A 19,145-nucleotide genomic window follows, 5' to 3' on the forward strand; every position below is an offset into this window, starting at 1 on the left:
TTGATAAAAACTTATTCAATTTGCACTAATTGATACAAAAAGGGTATTTTCTAGTTGAAATGATAGTAAACTAAGAACAAAACTAGAGTAGAAATTTGAAGAATAGCTCTAGAAATTTAAACATAACCCAACCTGTTTCATCCATGAAAAGGTTACCATACCAACTTAATTAATTCATTATGTCCACTAATTCACGGAACAAGAACAAAATAGTGTGTATTTATGGTAGAGAGAACCGGAGAAGATAAAAGGGTTATAGATCTGACGGAGTAATGGATAAGAAACAATGTTTGATCAGTGGAAACAACCGTTCATAGATTGTAAAAGGAGCTTGCGGACACGACGTTGTGTAGATGGAGCTTACGGAGATGGTGCAAAGATGGTGGTGTGCAAGTAGTGATGGTATTTTCTTTCTCAGTAGCTCCGATGGTAGTTCACCTAAGAAGGTGAACGATAGGTGGCCGGAGTTTTAAATGGTGGTCCACCATTGGAAAGAGTTTTGGTCTTAATGGTCCAAATTTCCGGTAAGGTTTTAGGCTTCTATTCTTCAACTGATTTGAACAGAAAGTGGGGAAGGAGAAAGAGGGGTTGAAGAGAAACAAGATGGATGATTTTTAGCAATGGTAGGGAAAGAGATTGGTGATAGTGGTCCCTTTTAAAAATTTTATATTATTATAATAATAAACAAACGAAAAGATTTTTTTTTTAAAAAAGAAAGGACAATATAGTTATTTCAGGCAGGTACTAAACGTGCAACATTTAAACTTATAAGCGACAGTTCGAGTTAATATTTGAAAATATAGATTAAACACGTAATTTAATGCTCGGACTAGGATCGTGTAATTTACTCAATGACTTATTAACGGTTCCCACCACAATAAACTATTTTCATCCAACCAACTTTATAACTTATAGCAGTGTAAAACCGCTAATAAGCTAATAAACTCCTTAAAAAACTCAATCAAACACCCTCCAAATATCAAATCAAATATCTTAAATCTATATAAAATTAAAAGGTTTTCAATCCAATTAAAAAACACTACTCATGCATGAGGTTGGCAAAAAACACATTGCAAGTTCTTTTGAGGGTTTTTCAAATAGGGATGGTTCTTTAAAGTTCGAAATTGCACACGACGAGTTCTTTTGACTAATACCGTTAAAAAGGCAACGTTAAGTGCATGTAAGAAGACTTTTTCTTGTATATCTTTTTTGTCATTTTCTTATTTTTATTAAGGCAAGTTGCATAAAAAGACAGTTACAAAAAAAATGATTTTGATATTGTATTATTTTTTCTTACAATTAAGACATTAAGTTTTCTCAAAAGTTCGAACTCAACATTATAATTTTCAATTTATTTCAATGTTGACCATTTGATCAGTCAATCTAGTTGCTAACTGACATGGTATGATGATATGTTTGTCATTGATAACATAACCCTGACATGACATGATGATTTGACACTATTTGTGACATTAATTTCTAAATGTCAAAATTGATAAAAAAAAAAGGTAGTGAAAGGTTAATGACATATGAGGGTAATAACGTTTTAAATTTGTCAACATTAGGTTCTTAAGGTATTTTTTTTCAAATATTACACCAATATGGTTGCTACAATCGTTTAAATGTTGTACATTTAAACGTTAAAAGGGCAAAATTTAAATGTTTTGGTGTAATACGTAAAAAAAAAACTTTAAGGACCTAACGTGGACAAATTTGAAACCTTATTACCCTCCAAATTCATTAACCATTCGAAAAGAAATTAGACATACAAGATTTTTAGGGATACCCTTTACTTGTCGGGGATACCCCATTACTTATCGACAATACTTTTTTACTTTTGACTCTGGCTCCACCACTAGCTTATAAGCTATAAGCTATCCGAAATTTATATAATGACATAAAAAGACGTTTGAATATATGTTTTCTAAAATTAATTAATACATATATTTGTAAAATTAAAAAAAAAAAAAAAACTTTTAAAAAACAACTCTAAATGACTTTTTAAAACGCTAGCTTATAAGCTACTTTTGGCTTGCCAAAGATGACAACTTAAAAAAGATCAAAAAATAAACTAGCTTATCAGCTAGCTATGACGCGCCGAACATAACCTTAATCATTAAGACATTGATTATTATTATTAGTTTTTTTTAAATGACAAAAAATTGTTATGTAACCTTTTAATTGAAACTGTTGGTTATGCTGAATGTGTGACTAAAATGAAAAGATAAAATGATGATGCCATCTAACTAGATACTAATATAAATTTTAAAAAAGTTAGATGAAATGATAAAAATATTAAAAATAAGGATCTAATATAAACAAAATTAAAACCTTATTGTTCTCTTTAAACGGTTATAATAACCATGTTTGTGTCATATATATAAACAAAAACTTAAGAAATTAAAACATTGTTACTTTCTTTAAATGGTTATAACAATTAGGTTGGTGTAATATGTACAAAAAAACCTTAGAGGCTTGATGTGGACAAAATTAAAACCTTATTAGCCTCCTAGTCATTAACCCTTTTTGAAAACTTAGTGGTTTTTTGTGCTATTTGCTCATAGCTAACCTTGCTTTTTAGAATTTACTATTTGTAAGGACTAAATTTACTAAAGGAAAAATGATAGAAATGTCCTACAAACTTTCTAGGGTTTACACATTTAATCCTTAAGTTAATTTCGGGCTTTATGAGTCCTTAAACTAGGATATGATATGCTCTTTTGGTCTCTGTTAACCTGTAATAGCAGGTTCAGTGACATTTTAGACCAAAAAAACTCACATTGTGCCCCTCTAAAGCCAAAAGGTTAAGTTTGGGGATCAATACGAATCAAAAAGCTCTCATTTTCTTCTAAAGTAGATTTACACTCAATTTTGTACCCTCCCAAGAAATCGATTACTACTCTTCTTTCTGTCTTCACCCTCAATCGTCACACATACTCACCAGAGATCACAACCCTCTTCCCCTTTCAGAAAATGAATTAACAGGATACATTCCTGACATTTTTGACGAAATGAGAGAACTCAAATCTTTGGATTTGTCTGTGAACCATCTTGATGAAAAAATTCGCTTGAGCGCTACTAGGTTAACTACTCTGAGTTTGTTGAACGTATCATACAACCATCTTAATGGAACAATCCCGACAAGGCATCAACATCAAACCTTCAATGAATTTAGTTTCATTGGAAATGATGCACCTTGTGGATGTAACATCCGGATTTCCAAGTATCATATTTTAATTGTTTATTTTGAGTTATGAGGAGGGACTCGACGAGTTGATGCGTAGACTCATCAAGTAGGAACGTGATTTGCTGACTGGATTAATGAACGGACTCGACGAGTCGATAGGTGGACTCGACGAGTCCGCGCTGAGGTCAGAAACCCTAAATCTCTGGGCTTGTGCCCTATTTAAGGGACCTTATAGCCCTCATTTGCGGCTACCAGTCTAGAGAGAGAAACCCTAGAGATCTTGAGCGAGTTGTGTGAGAGAGAGAGCTATTTTGATCCTTTTTGTTGTAGCTTTGCAAAGAAGAAGGTGTTTCCAACAAGAGAAGGTCAAGGGGATTGGGATTCTGTGGTTTTCAAGCTTGGATCTTCATTGTTGAGGTAGTAAATCGATCCCTTCTCCTGTGTTGTACAAGATCCTTGAATCTAGAGTTTTCTCCACCCTTTATTGGCTTGAATTGATGCATATGTTGTCCCTTTGAGTGTTAGACTCTGGATCTAGACCTTTAGAGGTCCAGAGAGCATTATATATCCTGCTTTATGTTGTTCCATGGAGGAAATGAACCTATGATGCCATTTTAGAAGCCATTCACCAAAAGAAGCCGTGGGTGCGTTGCATGAGTGTCAAGATTTGACCTTTACGTGATTATTGGACATGGGGACGTCATATCTATAGGTTAGAGAAGCATATCTGACCTCAGAAAGTTGTTTGGGTGATTGTCATGGAAGAAACTCATCGAGTCCATATGGGAACTCAACGAGTCGAGTTGGGTTGCCCCACGACTCGTGACCAGTAGTAGCCGTCGAGTGGAAGGTTCACTCAACGAGTCGAGGGAGGTTTAGAAAGATCCAGAGGACACGCTTGGTTTCGCCGAGTCACCTATGTGCATTCGACGAGTCTGGTCAAAGTTTGACTGTTGACTTTTGTTGACTTTTATGGTTGGGTCAACACTTGGACTTTTGGACCATTAGAAGGGTAAAACGGTCTTTTAGCCTTCTGAGAGAACATTGGAACTGACTAGTCTAGCCTGGAGAGCCGTTATTGATTTGAGATGATTGCTTATGTGTTTAGGTGGGGTTAGGTCATTGTTGCGAGGTTCAGGGATACCGAGCACGTGAATTACTAGACAATATACGAGGTAAGTCTTCTCAGTATACTTTACCTAGAGTGGTAACTATGTGTGATCGGAAGGTCTTATATGTTATGCGGAGTATGTAATATATGTTGCTATGTGATATGTATGTGTTATGCTATGTTATGAGCAGCATGATATGGACCGGAAGGTCAACAGTGTATGGACCGGAAGGTCATACGGGGAGGGCCGTAAGGTCTACCAGGGTTGGGACGGAAGTACCCTGAGACACATGGACCGGAAGGTCCCATAGAGTTATGGCCTTGAGTGGCGTGTGTGTTGTATGTGGTATTTTGGGGAACTCACTAAGCATTTATGCTTACAATGTTATGTGTTATGTGTTTCAGGTACTAACGATGATCGCGGGAAGGCGCCGACATGATCCGTACACACTGGCAGAAGATTTATTTTATGATCTTGGGATATGTTTTTATCATGATGATATTTGTTAAACATGAGATTTGAAAATATTTAATGAGTTTTATGATATTTGAAAAATGAAAATTTGTTTTGAAAATTTACGTTGTTACAGTGGGGCTCCTCTTCCAGGTTACTGACAAAAAACAGATGATACCAAGGGAGCTAATGAGGAACATGTCGAACCTGATGGCACTGATTGGATCCTAGGGATATGTATGATCGTTGGATTGGCTGTTGGTTTCTAAATCACGATTGGCACGTTGATTGTCAGCAAATGATGTAGAATGCATATTATCATTTTCTAGATGAAATGAGGATCAATGCAGGTTTCATTCTTCTCGTATCCATATACGTAATTCTTATCCCATAATTGTAGTTTTTCACCTGAATTCTTTGTTACAATTGCGAGTAAAATTATTGGTTGCTTTCTAGGTTTTGAAATACAAACAAAAGTAAACGTATACTCTCAAAGATTATTTGTGTGTGTGTCTATATATATATATATATATATATATATATATATATATATATATATATATATATATCGTAAAATTTTGTTCATCTACATTTGATGAAAACAAAAGTTTAAAATCTTTACACGTAAAAGTGTTTTAGGAGGAATAAACCGGAAGAAAAAAGAAAGATATAACCATATTTATATAAGGCTTTTCATAAAGTTATCAAATATTTCCACTTTTTATAACATGACGATCACTTAAATCATTATTTGTTACGAATTCATCCCCGAACTTATTTTTTGGCTTTATAGGGGCACAATGTGAGTTTCTTTGGTCTAAAATGTCTCTGAACCAGTTATTATTACAGGTTGGCAAGGACTAAAAGAGCATGTCATATCCTAGTTTAGGGACCCATATAGCCGGACAAAAACTTTAAGAACTAAATGGATAAACCATAAAAAGTTGAGATAATGACTTAAAAGTGTAATGTATTTTATGATTTGTACACATTTAGTCATTAACTTTTATTTTGTCCACATTTACCCCTTCAACTTGTTAAACTGTACACATTTAGTCCTTATGATCTGTTACTCCAGGTTAGCCGGTAAAAATGACTTAATAGGGTAATATATTTCTCAGTTTTGTACACATTTAGTCCTTAATTTTTTTTGTACACATTTAGTCATTAATATTTTTTTTTGTTGCAAAATAAGTCATTTTTGTGTTTGTACTCATTTAGTACTTATGAGTGATTTCTTTAGGTTTTTCTCACGACATCTTACGTGAGATAGCCATATGGTGGTGGGATAAGTTGAGGTGGTTCTACTATATGTTATAGGTCATGATACCTGGTGCGAGCCGGCTGTAAGGTGTAGGCACGGAGGCTCGAGAAGAGCGGTTGGGTGAAGGCGGCATGCCGACAAACTGTCGATATTCCAGTCTGATGATTGATTGGACCTGTTGCATGTTGGCATTCCAGTCTGATAACTGATAGGGCCAAAGTATTCCAATCTGATGAGTGTAGGCTCGTTATGCATGATAATACATTTGTTGTATCAAGTATTTTGGGTAAAATTCACGAAACTTTGTGCTTACCCAGTTATTTATGTTTTCAGGTTCTATCGTTGATCATGAAAATGCGAAGACATGATTGTAAACACTCATCAACAATATTGAAGATTCCACGTTTCTTATATTACTCTGGTTTTCGATAAATGTATTTTGGAATAAACATATTTTCTTAATAATTGATTTATATTTAGGGATTGTCTTATTTAAAAATGATGATTTTTTGTGGTGAAAATGAGACGTTACACATAAATATCAACAGCTTCACACACTTCTTCAATTATTGACTCACGTAAGATGCCGTGAGAAAAACCTAAAGAAATCATTCATAAGTACTGAATTAGTACAAAAACAAAAATGATTTATTTTGAAACAAAATATATATATATATATATATATATATATATATATATATATATATATATATATTAAGGGCTAAATGTGTACAAAAAGAAAAATATATTATCATATTAAATTATTTTTCCCAGCTAACTTGGAGAAACCGGTCATAAGGACTGAATGTGTACAGTTTAACAAGTTGAAGGGGTAAATGTAGACAAAAAAAAATCTGTGACAAAATGTGTACAAATCGAAAAATATATTACCCTTTTAAGTTATTATCCTAAAAAATTTGTAGGGTAGTTATGTCATTTTTCCCTTTCCTAAATTGCTAAGGCCTATGGCTGCTCTTACCCTTTACACCTAATAAATGAATCTTCTTATTCTAATTGAAATGAAGAAAAACAAAAGCTGAAACTTAAGTACTTTACAAACGATCGTCATAGATAGGGGGAAAAGTAATCTCTTTGATTCGTTTCAAAGACCACGGAATAACCAACAATACGAACAAGTAAAATAGTAGCATCTTGTACATTGCAAATACCATACAAGACACAATCCTCACAAACTTTAATACATCAAAAGCACAATTTTGTCTATTTACAAAACAAGATGAACAACAGATTCCAATTTCCAACTCATATGGGCTGCCTCTTCAACTCCATTCATCATAAAATTATGCATAAAGTGGAAGATAGCCGCGAGCCTCTAAAAAAACGAGTTCTTAACAGGAGACCTTCCCACAGCCTTCATCAAGTTGGCTACTTCAAGAACCCTAGCAATTTTTGTTCCCCTCTTTGCCTCTGCTGATGCTCTCCGTTCTTCAGCCTTATGATGTGCTTTTGCTATCTCATTCTCCATCTTTTCCAACGCTCTTGCTCGCTTCTCTTCAAGCTTTCTCTGCAACAACAGAAAGTTAATTAACAACAAATCAAATCAACTCAACATATATGTTTAATACATAGAACTTGACTCAATATATACCTCGACTTTCTTCATTCGTAAGGCAGACTGTTGAGTCTGCTCGCTTTCCCAACCTTTGATTATGGCGTCCTCACACTTAAACCTATTGTTGATCTCAGCAACCTTAGCATTCTTCCATGCTGTTATCTTGGATTCAACCTCTTCCTTCTTGAAGCTTGTCACAGACACCAACACCTGATCATCTCGACCATGGTCAGCAGTTACAACAGAACCACGATCTCCTAACACAGAAGATAAGGCCGCCGAAGGATGTAATCCGAAACCCCAGTTGCCAGAATGATCGTTTTCAGCTATGTTGCTCCTGCTCGCTATGGGTGATCCTGCGAGCACCAGTGTACTATTAGTGACACTCATATTTGAAAAACCTCCACGTGAAGCTCGATCACTTGTAGTCATGGAAAGAGATGAATGAAGAGGGGAAAACGGTGGAGTCAAAGCATGTACATCCCTAATATCTTCATCGCTATAAAGATCTTGGACGCTTCTATCATAATCAGACATTAGTGGGGTTAATTAGAGCACTTTCTCAGTTTAGTATTCAAAAAGGGTGTAATCACTAATCAGATGGACAAAAATACGCATTAAACAAGATAGACAAGAGATCACAAGATATTGATATGCAATGTGACATCATAAAGTTTAATTTACTTCCGCGTAATTGACTCGTCTTCATGATGTTTCCTTTGCAGGTTTTCTTGATTAAATTACTCCAACTTTTTCTGCAGTTGGTGGGCGAAAAGGATTTGAATATGTGAAGGTTCATGTCATGGGTCCTCCATCAACAGTTATTTTTAAGTGATTGGAGTGGTTTGATTAAAGCAATATTAAAGATGGATATAAAATTGACAAAACGCGTTTTTTGTTTCAATTTCGAATATATAATAACGACTTAACGGGTCACAGTTTTGTAAGTGTGGTTATTTTTTAAGAAGCACCATTCTGGTAGCTCCACGTTTTCATGTGTTACTTGTACCTCCAAATGACCCGACATGATAACTATACCACCACGTAAACCTTTTCCTTCGCAAAATACTTTGGGAAAAGAGGCCGACATATAATTATCGACCTGGAAAACATTATCAAGGGACAAGTAATGTAACATCCTAAATCTATACAAATCGGTCATCTTGATTCAGTGATTCTTGAACACGGATTACGTAAAAGTTTAAAGAACTATACTTGGGCTTCTATTTAAAAATTTAATGTTAAATAAATGTGTTGCGCCTGAGAGTATTTTAGCCCATAAGAAGGTTAGCCCAAAAAAGTTTATTAAGCCCATTCATTGAAAATAATGCTGGCAATATGAAAAAGCTAATTTATTTGTTTGATTAAATTATTAAACTAATTAATGAAAATATGCATTTTCTAATGATTATTATTACACAAAATTTCACGATTGGTTTGTATAGTTTGCAAAAAATTATCACTTTAAGGATAACTATCAGAAACGTAACATTTGTTCTCATGGTTAATTTATTTTGTTGCATTGTTAGTTTTTCGGACGTTAAATCTTACTTTTGAAGTGTTCATTTTTTTTTTAAATGACTAATATACTCTTATACCAAATAATCAAATATGAAATTTTCAATAAACCTATAGGATCATTTTTGTAACTTATTATATATAAACCTCCGAAACCATTATTTTTAGATAATAGACAATACATAACATGTATTTCATTGATACCACAATGAGAAGAGGTGCAATTGCACATCATCGGCAACCACTTTGACTCCCCGTCCCTGCCACCGCTTCTCTTAATCGGCCTCACTCACACGAGACTCTACTCTTTAGTTTATCAATGTTTCACTCCTCCGATCCACCGCCCTACCCCTCCCATCTCCATATCGAAAGGCGTTTCTGAGTTTTTTTATTTGTTTTCATCTTATTCGTCCCCAAACACACCGGACCCGTTCGTTCATTTTCTTAAAATTATGTAGTTGATTCACATGGCGAAGGAATTCCTGGTGGTGGATGGAGAAGACAAATGTAGTGAGAAGAGAAGGGATGAGAGGAATAACGAAGAGGGAGGGGCATATAGTAAGAAGGAAGTAAGGGTGGTGTGAGGGTATGGATAAAAGAAGAATACATTTAATTGAAAAATAACAAAAATAATATAGAAGGATAAATTAGTTATTTCACATGTATTTAACCTTGTTACTAATAAAGTTAGCTAAAATGACCAACCATAAAAGGTTTTGAAACCACAAGTACCAACATCATAAGGCTTCTGATAATTATCCTCAAAATAATATTTTTTGTAAATCATGGGGAGCATTCATTAAGTTTTGTTTTATTTTGTCTTTATTATTATTATAATATAGTCGTATAGGATTAAAATGCCCACCTTCATGGTTGCATGTGACTTTGACAAGTGATTTGCATTCATATTTGTCGGATGGAAAGGATTAACACATGATATCTAAGTTTTTCTTCATGTGATGGAGACATCTTCTATGAATTTTCTTAAGCCATCTGAAGGTACAAGTAGTTTGACAATCCTTAAAAACTTGTGTGTTAACCACTATTTATAACTTTATTTTGACATCTCCTTTTTATAGGAAAATATATATAGTGGACAAAAGATATCGTGACTAAAAGGATATATGACATTATATTCATGTATTAGATATCATCAATCATGCCCTTCCAAATAGTGCCTAGGCTCTAGTTGTATATATTCATCTCTTTGAAGTTGTATCCAATTGTTCATTTGGAATACTAAAGAAGAGGTGGAATATCAAACAAAATGTCAAGCTTTAACAAGATGACACAAATAGATGTGATAATAACATCATATATTCATATACTCTTCATAATACTATTCGAAGGAATGAATCAACAAATATGATTTTTAACATTGTTTACAAAATATATATAAACTATGGCTCTAATTCCTTAAATGTCAGGATTGGTAATAAGAGGATTAAAGGAAGCAAGCCATTATAAAAAGATTCAAGTTCATGTTAACACTCGAAATTTGTTATAGTAATGAAAATATGATGTGGCATTCAAGGAATGTGTTTTAAACCTAAAAATGATTGGAGAACTCTTTGTTATTAATTAGTATAATATGATGAAATATGAGATATATTTTAATAGCATTTCATATAATATGACGAATTATATTATCCGGCCACAAGATAGCTACATAAAATCTAGCACAAATATCGCAAATGCAAAGTTCACTACTTGTAGCAAACTTATAAAACTTTTAACATCATAAAATAGTTTATAACCAAAAAAATGTACAAAATGTTCTCTAGATCACAAGCTTTCTAGCGATGCTAACACGCTCAAATAAGAGATTCATCATTGTGCATCAATCCAAACACGCATCAATTCACCTCCAACACTTGAACTTTTAGGGTACAAAACCTTTACTGTCCCCCAAGCTCATATGGGTGGGTGTTTTTTAATTCAAAATCATTAAAACAATACATGACAAAGGCATACACTATTCAAACCCGACTTATTTTTTTCCTTTCTATCTTTTTACACATTTTCTTATATATAATAGGAGTTAAAAGAAAGATCGTTTTGTAGGACCTCGTCCAACAGCTCTCATCAAGTTGGCTATTTCCAAAACCCTGGCCACTTTGGTTCCTCTCTTGGCCTCTGCGGTTGCTCGTTTTTCCTCTGCTTTCCTTCTAGCTTTAGCTACATCATTTTGCATCTTCTCCATTGCTTTTGCTCGTTTTTCCTCCAATTTTCTCTACACAACATACACCTTATGATAAGTTTGCATGTATATAGAATATAATATAAAACTTGCAAAGTTTTTATTTATGAAATATAAAATGGTTTTTACTTTTTATAATAGCACAATATATACCCCACCTGTTGAAATATAATATGTCTCTAATTTATCAACCAAATCTACTCATCTCCCAATTTGTTATTGGATCCTTATAACATGGAACTTTATGTTGTATCAAATACATTATAAATAGTACCCAATAGGAAATTATACGATTAGCTCTTTCCAAAAAGGAAAACATCAAATCATGTAGAAAAGATTTATAGGATAAGAACATAACAATCATAACATTTAAATTTTATTATTTAAATTATCTGATAGTTAAATGTTTTTCTTTTCATCTAATATCATAAGTTACGATAATGGATCGAAAATTTTAAATTCTATCATAAAATGTAAAAAGTATTGAGTACGTAATACGTATTTACCCTTTTTACCTATTTTGTGATAAGTCAATTAAAACTTGCAACAAGACCCCATAATTTTGTTTTATTGCACTTTAAGTACCTCGATTTTCTTCATCCACGAAGTGGACTTCTGAACCTGTTCGTTCTCCCAACCAGTGATGATCGCATCATCCCGCTTGAAACGGTTGTTGATCTTCGCAATTTTGGCGTTCTGCCATGCCGATATCTTAGATTCCACCTCCTCTTTCTTCACCCGTTGCACAGAAGACACATCGGCATGGGTACCCCCAGTACTGCTACTACTTATCAAACTCATCCCACCACCACCACCAGCGCCGCCGCCACCGCTACCAAGTCTTGTCGGAGAAGCCACCCTTGGATTATTATCCGCAACAATCGCCAAAGGATTGTTTTCCACCAGAATTTCTTCCTCCCTGATCCTCTGCAAGTTACTAATCGGCTCGTTGTGTTCATTAACATCTATGTCGTTTCCTGCAAGTACCAAGGCGTTAAACTCCCTACTCATGGTGGTAAAGTTTTCGGTTTCCGTGCTGCCTATGGAGAGATTTGATGATCTGTGGCTGGTTGTTTCCCAAGGTTCTCCCCGGCGAGGGTGGTGCGGTGGTTGTTGTTGTTGTTGTGGTGGTGGTGGTGGTGATAGTGATGGTGGCGATAGGGCATGTATTTCTCTTATGTTTTCATCATCTTCATCTTCGTCTTGTTGTTGTTGATGCTGTCTAGTGGAAGCTTCAATGAACATGGCGGTTTTAGAGACGAAGAGAAAAGCTCATGGAAATGGAGTAAAGGGGTTTGGATTATGATTTATGTTAAAGCAAATATGAGCCACACATGTGGTGGAAGTTGCATGGAGCGAAGGCTAACTAAAGGAAGCTACAATTTCCTTAACCCCATGGCTCAATACAAAACAAAAGGAGTGTTTTCTTTCTTATTATTTAAAAAAAAAAATTGTTAAAATCTTTAAGATGGACCAAGTATATTACGTACAACATTAAACCATAATTAAGCAAGAATACGATTATAACCTGTTTAATAAAGTGATTAAATTGCAAATTATAAGTCAAAATTGTAATACTCAAAGTTGATAAGAACAATTAACAATGAATATTAAAAGTTTAATGGTATATAGACAAGATATTGAACGTGTATTTGAAGTTATCCGATCATTGATCATGTACAATAGTCAAAGGATACGTGTATTTTTCTGGAAAAAGTATATGTAATTATTTGTTATATATATCGTCAGTGCACATATATTTAATGAATATTATATGATTATTGAAGATGAGCATGATATCATATGGAAGCGGTTAAAGATTTATACTGGAGCTTCAATCTTTGAAGCTGATGTATTCGAGAATCGAGATGATATAGTAAGGTAGATAGAATTTATAATAATATGAACAATGCATTTGTAGTTTACTTATTTTTATTTATTATTGTTATCGATAAATTAATTAGAATTTTTTTAATAGAAATTAATTTTTTTAAACGTCTGGACAAATAAGTCGAAGTCCACTAAACTTAGGTCGGAAAGGTGGCCACATATACCATTCATAAAATGTTACGTGTCAAAGATTTAGAATATTTTATTTTGCATTATTTTTTGTCTTTCATTATTATTTTAATTAATCCTTATTATTGAGATAATGCAGTTACCCCTTAAGTTAAAGCAGTGTTTTATTTGCATCCTCTGGCTATATTGAAATAATAAATCCGCATTCAGATTTAAAGTTTACCATTTTCATACTATTAGACATGTGACATGTGAAACATTCGTTTATATAGAGACATAACTGTAAATTGTAGATATTTACCTTTTTATTTCATTCCAATGAAATAATATGATTATATGAAAGCAAATGCTAATGCTCTTTTTAGTTTTTATATTAACAAACGTAAAACAGACGATTGTCTCAAGATTGTTGAGATTTATTTTTCAGTTTAATTTCATATGAAAGAAAAATATTTGATGATAGTGGTAGATTAGGACATATGTCTCCAAACATCTTTATATATTCAAAAAATCTCCATATATTTTTATTTTTGTTTTCTTTTATAATACTTTAAAACTGTCGGCCAAGATCTATCAATCTGGAGGGCCCACATAATTAGGTGTTTCATCACCAATAATGCGCTCACACGCGTCACACATTCAGAGGAAGTCCATATCACGTGACACAAGATCATTGGTCGTGACCCGGATTGAATTAACACTGCCGATGTGACGTACTCTAGCGTGAAACGTTATATTTAAAGAAAAATACACAATTTTTTTTGAACACAAATGGTTCACGGGGTATACTAGTATTTTTAGTTCAAAGTTTCAAAAACTTGGCACAGAAAGTTTCTATGGTTCTATTCCACACCTCATCTCACACTTTTCTCTGGAAACTCTTTCTATGGATTCTCTCTAGTTTTACTTGTCATCTCAAATTATTTACGAAAAATAACATCATCAAGCAATTTTCAATCGGACTTGAAGATTCTTAAGAAAACAAGCCAAAAGTTTAAGGTTTAGGAGAATTTTGAGCACGTTGAGGATGGAGTTGGCAAGCAATGGGTAGGATGTCATGGTGTTAGGGATTGTTTACAACACAGAATTTTGACGATGACACTGGCATGTAAGTATTCTAAATTTTTTGTTTTAGTTACTTTTTTTTTTGCAATATTAATATATATTTTAATATTGTCTTTTATGAAATTAGGGTGCATGTCGGCATGTAGAAAAGAAAAACGCTGATAATTTATCGCGGCAAGCTCAAATACATGGAAACTTAACTTTTCCATTACGACAATGAGAAGGCACGAGAGTTGACGGTGGAATTTGTTTAAAGAAACACATTCCAAATTGAACTTTATGCACCTGTTACATAAACATGTAAAAAAGTAAGAAACGTCAATGTAAAATAAGAAAAACAAATACAAAGAACATGTTGTTTATTCTAAGATACATAAACTCATAAGTTGTAACGCTCGGTTTCGAATCGTTTCATTATTCGGCCCGTGGTCTGATCAACGGTTATCATAAGGCTTAGGGCCTTGGGGAAGAAAAGATTTGGCCATTTTTAGGTGTGGGTGTTTTGGTCTAAGTGATCCAAGTGTTCGTTTGTGTTTCAAAATCCAAGGGTATAATTGTAATTTGTCAGTTTAGGGCATTTTATGAATTTTGGGTTTTGTTTGGACAGTTCTTAGGCGAAGGTGAGTTGATAGAAGTGTAAGGCTTCCTATCACCTTTCCGGGGATATAAAGATCGTTGGAAACAGACTTCAGATGAATGAATTATGACCTTTGGAGTGTTTTAGGGTTTAACAGGGAACCCTAGTACGCGCGGCGTACTGCTATGGAGGTTGGTACGTGTTGCATAAAGTGGTGTATGCTTCGCGTACTACGAAGGGTGGAGCGGGAGTGCGAGACCTCGTACGTTGGGCGTACGAGCGTGCGTAAGAAAACCCTAATTTTCCGTGATGTACCCTATATAAGCTTTATGTTAGCCTCTTTTGTTCATTTCTAAGCCATCCTCCATACCTTAAAAACTCTAATTTGTCCCCTAGCCCATGGTTGGTGATCTTGAGCTCTTGTGAGGTTTTTGTGGAGAGATTTATGGATCTAGAAGAAGAAGAAGAAGAAACTTGAAGACTTGTTATTTAGAGGAAGGCTTTGAGATCCAACATTAGCATCTCCTTTCGGTGGCTTGGGAGGTATACAGTTCAAATCTTGCCATTTTATTTCATGGATCTACTTCTTAGCTCATTTTTGGTCCTTTTGGTTGGTGATTGGGAGTTAAGGTCGTTTTGGGAGCTTGTCTTTGAAGATCTTGATATTTTATGGGTTCTTTGGTCATAAAGGTGAAAAATTTATGGTGGTTTTGGTCCCATGCATGTATTAAGTCAAGTATTAAGCTCCTTTGAGCTCTAGAGTCCAATTTAGCCATGCATGCACATAAAGTTGGCAATTATATGTGATTAACCACCTTGGGGAAGTCAGATCTAGGTTTGGATCAATGTCTTAAAGGATTAAGTGCTAATTTGGAGAGTTGGCCATGCCTAGTAAGTACGTTGGGCGTACAAGTATGTACATTACACGTACAAGCCTTTCATGTAATACATTGAGCGTACAGACTGAGTATGCCTCGCGTACACAACAGACTTGGGCTTCTTCGTTTCGGGCTTGGTTGTCTTGGTCCATGTTGGGCCATCTGGATTTTATGATTGGGCTTTTATGACTTGTTGGACTTTCTTGGGTAAAGGCCCATGAAAGGAATTGGGCCAAATTTGAAAATTGGGCCATATTTGGTCCTTAGATGCTTATTTTGGATTTTGGGCCTTTGGTTATCTAGTTTGGGCCTTGGCCTTGGGCCAAGCTTGAGGAAGGGTAAAAAGGTCTTTTACCCATATATTGGACTCATAGTGTGAGTCAGGGGCTAGATGTTAATGGGTTGTCATTTCTGGTATCTGATGGCACGTGGATTTTAGCGGATCTGCAGTCAGAGATTATTCGTAGGATTAGTTGTTGAGGTGAGTTTTGCTCACTGTACTTACACGTAGAAGGCACCAAGGCCAACCCTTTGGATTATTATCCTAATTATCATATGATTGTGTACTATAGTGATTTGTTAGATATGTATCATGGTAGATAGGATGGTGATGCTATGTTTAGTGATCTGTAAGATCTGCCTTATTGTCTTTTGATTGCTTATATGTTTAGATGTGTATATGTTGTCGTGGTATGGGTGGGTTGAGACTGTACTGCTTTGTGCCGTTAGTCAACAAACCTGGTAATGTTTATATTGATATGTTGTTATGATTTACTGGACTTATATGTGCTTTAGATATGTATATGTTGACATGTTATGTGTGGTTGGGTTGAGGCGGTCCTGCTATGCGCTGAAGGACTGTAGGGCGTACCTGTCAGGTTGAAGGCCCGGAGAACATTCCAGATAGGCTAAAGGCCCAGTAAGGCGTACCAGTCATACTGAAGATTCTGTGAGCGTACCAGATAGACTGTAGGTCAGTGGGTTATTCCAGTCAGACTGAAGGCTCTGTGGGCGTACCAGATGGACTGTAGGTCGGTAGGGGCATGTTAGTCATGCTGAAGGCCCTGTATGCATGTCGTTTCATGGTATATGTTATATATATGTGTGTTAGTACTTTGGGGGAACTCACTAAGCTTTGTGCTTACAGTTTTTGTTATATGGTTTCAGGTACTTCAGAGAATGATGGCAAGGCGAAGGTGTGACCGTATACATCCTGATTTTATGACATTGATCTTGGGAGGCACTGATTTTTAAATAATGTTTTGGAAACACTAATTTTGTAAACATTTTTATTAGTGAATGGGTCGTTTTGAAAAGTTTAAAATTGTTGAAAATTTTGGGATATTACAATACAATTGGCTGCTTTCCAAGTCTATCATTGCAAGTATCATACACCATTAAGAGTTTATAATTGAGTAAAATATACATTTAAATACTTAATAAGGAAATTACAATAAATTGTAAATGGTTCAACATTTCTTTGAAGGTGCATATAAACGCCAATGTGCCATGATTTTTCAGACTTGATCGAGGTTCACATCGGGATTTTTATGCTTATAATTTAATCCTTTAGAATAAAGGAAAAAAAAACTAATGTAGGAATGGTTCTCTTTTCATCTATTATTAACCTGCCTACTCTTGAGCTATTTGACTTGGGCGCAAGTCATTCTTTTGTATCCCAGTGCTTCAATAAGAGTTTCGATATGCCTCTTGGAGAGTTGGAGTGCCCGTTACGAGTTTCCATCGCCAATGAGCACGGGGTTTCTGCATCGAGTGTTTATCGGGGTTGTGTTTTGGAGATTTTGGGGATGTCTTACCCGATTGATTTGATCCATATCCCTATTAGGGATGTGTGTGTGATAGTAGGGATGGAATGGTTGAGCAGGTTTGGTGCAATGATCGATTATAATGGTCAGTGGGTGGTAGTTCGAACGTCAAGTGGAGGAGATTGGGTTTGAGAGTCGTGTGATGGTGACTATCTAGCACTGTTCAGAGAAAAAAAATAACACACTCTGCCAACATATATAGAGAAGGTACCAGGGTGGGATCTGCCTTTTGTTCTGCTGCTAGGGCTCGACAGTATTTACAACATGGGTATATGGGTTAACTTGCGTATGTGGTTGACACTTGGGTTGAGAGGGAGGTCTCATTTTTAGATGTGCCCAAAGTTAGGGAGTTCCCAGATGTGTTTCCGGAGGAATTACCCAGTGTGCCTCCCGAGAGGCAGGTTGAGTTCAAGATTGATTTGGTCCCCAGTGTGGCCCCGATTGTAAAGGCAGCGTAAAGATTAGCACCACCAGAGACTCATGATTTGTCCACTCAGCTTCAGGAGCTTTTGGGCAAATAGCTTACCAGGTCAAGTAGTTCGCCTTCGGGGAGCATCAATCTTCTTTGTAAAGAAGAAGGATAGGTCTCACTACATGCGTATCGATTATTGGGAGTTAAACAAATTAAGGAGAAGAACCGTTACCCACTTTCACAGATTGATGACTTCTTCGATCATTTGCAGGGTGCATCTTGGTTCTCCAAAGATTGATTTAAGATAAAGGTATCATCAGATGAGGGTTAGAGAAGAGGATGCGGAGAAGACAACGTTCCGGACTTGTTATGGTCATTACGAGTTCGTGGTAATGTAGTTTGGGCTCACTAATGTGCCTGTGGCGTTTATGGATTTTCTGGATCGAGTGTGCAGGCCGATACTCGATCGATAAATTATTGTTTTCATCGATAATAGTCTGGTCTATTCCAAGACTAGGGAGCAACACGAAGAGTACCTTCGAGTGCTTCTGGGAGTTTTGAGGCGGGAGCGATTGTATGCCAAGTTCTCAAAATGTGAATTTTGGTTATGGGATGTCCATTTCTTGGGACACCTCGTTAACCATAACAAGATTTTGGTCAATGTAACACCCGCATATTCGAGCTAGTCAATAATAAGCGTTAAAAATGATTTTTTTTATCTATGATAAATAATCTTAACCAAAGTAATAGTTATGGTCAACAATTGTAACCTTTTTTTTTTTGAACCGGCAAATCTAATTTACTCCTAAGCTAACAACACCTATTCCATCTATGTCCACGACGGGACTTGAACCCTCGACCTCAAAGAAGGAGGGCACCACCTGATACCGTTAGGCTACAAGCCCTTTCGTAACTTATTTGATATAATAAAGAAAAATTATGTGAATATTATATGTTTCATTATTATTAAAATATAATAAAATAGAAAAAAAAGTTGAATCGTCCGTAAATCGTAAAAATAAATACGCCAAAACATATATATATATATATATATATATATA

General features: G+C 35.2%; 2 protein-coding genes and 1 long non-coding RNA gene across 3 annotated transcripts; 1 reads left to right on the forward strand and 2 right to left on the reverse strand.

The window, feature by feature from the left end:
* Positions 1 to 7,050: 7,050 nt before the first annotated feature.
* Positions 7,051 to 8,263, reverse strand: LOC145014018 (remorin 4.1-like). Its single transcript, XM_078972371.1, has 2 exons — positions 7,626 to 8,263; positions 7,051 to 7,541 (listed from the first exon to the last, which is right to left on the reverse strand). Exons 1-2 carry the CDS (start codon positions 8,124 to 8,126, stop codon positions 7,350 to 7,352), a joined length of 693 nt encoding a protein of 230 aa, XP_078828497.1. The 5' UTR covers positions 8,127 to 8,263; the 3' UTR covers positions 7,051 to 7,349.
* Positions 8,264 to 10,940: 2,677 nt separating this feature from the next.
* Positions 10,941 to 12,718, reverse strand: LOC145015665 (remorin 4.1-like). The gene is made up of 2 exons (XM_078974136.1): positions 11,893 to 12,718; positions 10,941 to 11,340 (listed from the first exon to the last, which is right to left on the reverse strand). Exons 1-2 carry the CDS (start codon positions 12,550 to 12,552, stop codon positions 11,149 to 11,151), a joined length of 852 nt encoding a protein of 283 aa, XP_078830262.1. The 5' UTR covers positions 12,553 to 12,718; the 3' UTR covers positions 10,941 to 11,148.
* A 1,387-nt stretch (positions 12,719 to 14,105) lies between these two features.
* Positions 14,106 to 17,185, forward strand: LOC145014378 (uncharacterized). Its single transcript, XR_013665512.1, has 3 exons — positions 14,106 to 14,434; positions 14,519 to 16,931; positions 17,014 to 17,185. It is a non-coding gene; the product is annotated as an uncharacterized LOC145014378 (long non-coding RNA).
* The last annotated feature ends 1,960 nt before the right edge of the window (positions 17,186 to 19,145 follow it).

This window comes from Lactuca saligna, chromosome 9 (assembly GCF_052625555.1).
Source record: "Lactuca saligna cultivar CGN05327 chromosome 9, ASM5262555v1, whole genome shotgun sequence".
Lineage (NCBI taxonomy): Eukaryota > Viridiplantae > Streptophyta > Magnoliopsida > Asterales > Asteraceae > Lactuca > Lactuca saligna.